Genomic DNA, 2,500 nt, shown 5'->3' on the forward strand with positions numbered 1-2,500 from the left:
CTCTCTCCCCCTCTCTCTCTCTCTCTCTCGCTCGCTCTCTCTCACTCTCTCTCCCCCCTCTCTCTCTCTCTCTCGCTCTCTCCCCCTCTCTCTCTCTCTCTCTCTCTCGCTCTCTCTATCTCTCCCCTCCTGTCTCCCTCTCTCTCTTTTTTCTCTCTTTCCAATATTTCCTTTTTAAGAGCCGACGGATAATTGACCTTTAACTTGGTGTTATCATTTAAAGAGTGGACACATGACATCTCATGTCCGTCTCTTCTGTTCTTCCCTCCCTTTTTTCTCTCTTCCTCTCTTCTCTCTATTCCTCTTCATCTCTCCCTCTGTTCTTTCCCTCAATCTCATTTCTCTCTACCTCCCTCCTCTCTCTCCCTCTGTTCTCATCTCTCTACCTCTCTTCTCTCTTCCTCTTCATCTATCCCTCTGTTCTTTCCCTCAATCTCTTCTCTCTCTCTCTACCTCCCTCATCTCTCTCCCTCTGTTCTCCTCTCTCAACCTCTCTTCTCTCTCTTCCTCTTCATCGCTCCCTCTGTTCTCCTCTCTCTACCTCTCTTCTCTCCCTCCCTCTCCTCCCTCTCTTCTTCCTCCCCTCTCCTCCATCCCTCTCCTCTGTTATTCTCTCCCTCCCTTTAGAGCTTCTTTGAGGGACAGTCCGCTCCGTGGGACTCTGCTAAGAAAGATGAGAACCGCATGAAGAACCGATATGGGAACATCATTGCATGTGTGTATAATGCATAAGACTGATTTCTCTGTTCAAAATTAATCTATATTATATAGACTGATTTCTCTGGTCAATATTAATCTATATTATATAGACTGATTTCTCTGATCAATATTAATCTATATTATATAGACTGATTTCTCTGATCAATATTAATCTATATTATATAGACTGATTTCTCTATCTCCTCTCTGATCAATATGAATCTATATGATATGTGTCATTCTAATTCATCTGTCTGTGGAAGGCCTCTGCTATTATCAGTCAACAGAGTGAAGTCGAGGGTTATGCCAATAAAAAATACACTATGTGGGTCAAAAAGTGTCAACATAATATCCCTTGTATTTTGATAAAGCCTGTATGTATTTGAGCTTTCATTGGTTACCGCTCCATCCCTGCTGTGGGGCTGTAATGATGCTTCCTCTCTTCCCCTGTCCTCTCTTCTCCTCCTCTCTTCCCCTGTCCTCTCCTCTCCTCCTCTCTTCCTCCTGTCCTCTCCTCCTCTCTTCCCCATGTCCTCTCCTCCTCTCTTCCCCCTGTCCTCTCCTCCTCTCTTCCCCCTGTCCTCTCCTCCTCTCTTCCCTCCTGTCCTCTCCTCCTCTCTTCCCCCTGTCCTCTCCTCTCCTCCTCTCTTCCCCCTGTCCTCTCCTCTCCTCCTCTCTTCCCCCTGTCCTCTCCTCTCCTCCTCGCTTCCCCCTGTCCTCTCCTCTCCTCCTCTCTTCCCCCTGTCCTCTCCTCTCCTCCTCTCTTCCCCCTGTCCTCTCCTCTCCTCCTCTCTTCCCCCTGTCCTCTCCTCTCCTCCTCTCTTCCCCCTGTCCTCTCCTCTCCTCCTCTCTTCCCCTGTCCTCTCCTCTCCTCCTCTCTTCCCCCTGTCCTCTCCTCTCCTCCTCTCTTCCTCCTCTCCTCTCCTCCATCTCTTCCTCCTCTCCTCTCCTCCATCTCTTCCTCCTCTCCTGTCTTCCAGATGATCACTCCCGAGTCAGACTTCAGCCCCTGGAGGGAGAGCAGAACTCTGATTACATTAATGCAAATTACGTTGATGTAAGTACACACACCAGCCAGCTACACACACACACACACACACACACACACACACACACACACACTAGCCGGTTACAAGGACGCAACGGTTGCTCCGATGCTCTCGGGAGCGAGAGGGGAGAGAGAGGGGGGCGAGAGGGGAGCGAGAGGGGAGAGAGAGGGGGGCGAGAGGGGAGAGAGAGGGGAGCGAGAGGGGAGCGAGAGGGGAGAGAGAGGGGAGAGAGAGGGTAGCGAGAGGGGAGCGAGAGGAGAGCGAGAGGGGAGAGAGAGGGGAGCTAGAGGGTAGTGAGGGGGGAGCAAGAGGGGAGAGAGAGGGGGGCGAGAGGGGAGCGAGAGGGGAGCGAGAGGGGAGCGAGAGAGGGAGCGAGAGGGGAGCGAGAGGGGAGAGAGAGGGTAGCGAGAGGGGGGCGAGAGGGGAGCGAGAGGGGATGGGAGAGAGAGGGGGCGAGAGGGGAGAGAGAGGGGAGAGAGAGGGGAGGGGAGGGGAGAGAGAGGGAGGGAGTGAGAGGGGAGAGAGAGGGGAGCGAGAGGGGAGAGAGAGGGGAGCGAGAGGGGAGGGGAGAGAGAGGGAGGGAGCGAGAGGGGAGAGAGAGGGGAGCGAGAGGGTAGCGGAGGGTAGAGAGAGGGTAGCGAGGGGGGAGCGAGAGGGGAGCGAGAGGGGAGAGTGAGGGTAGAGAGAGGGTAGCGAGAGGGGAGCGAGAGGGGAGAGAGAGGGGAGCTGGCAGGGTGTCATGGTGAACCTTT

At 53.7% G+C, this 2,500-nt stretch overlaps 1 protein-coding gene across 1 annotated transcript in view; it reads left to right on the forward strand.

The window, feature by feature from the left end:
* LOC139386493 (receptor-type tyrosine-protein phosphatase mu-like) overlaps positions 1-2,500 on the forward strand; it is a 474,202-nt gene that overhangs the window by 394,967 nt on the left and 76,735 nt on the right. The window contains exons 24-25 of the mRNA XM_071132061.1: positions 628-715; positions 1,680-1,756. Coding sequence (XP_070988162.1) covers positions 628-715; positions 1,680-1,756 — 165 coding nt within the window. The remainder of the gene's footprint in view (positions 1-627; positions 716-1,679; positions 1,757-2,500) is intronic.

The sequence above is a fragment of the Oncorhynchus clarkii genome, chromosome 28 (assembly GCF_045791955.1).
Source record: "Oncorhynchus clarkii lewisi isolate Uvic-CL-2024 chromosome 28, UVic_Ocla_1.0, whole genome shotgun sequence".
Lineage (NCBI taxonomy): Eukaryota > Metazoa > Chordata > Actinopteri > Salmoniformes > Salmonidae > Oncorhynchus > Oncorhynchus clarkii.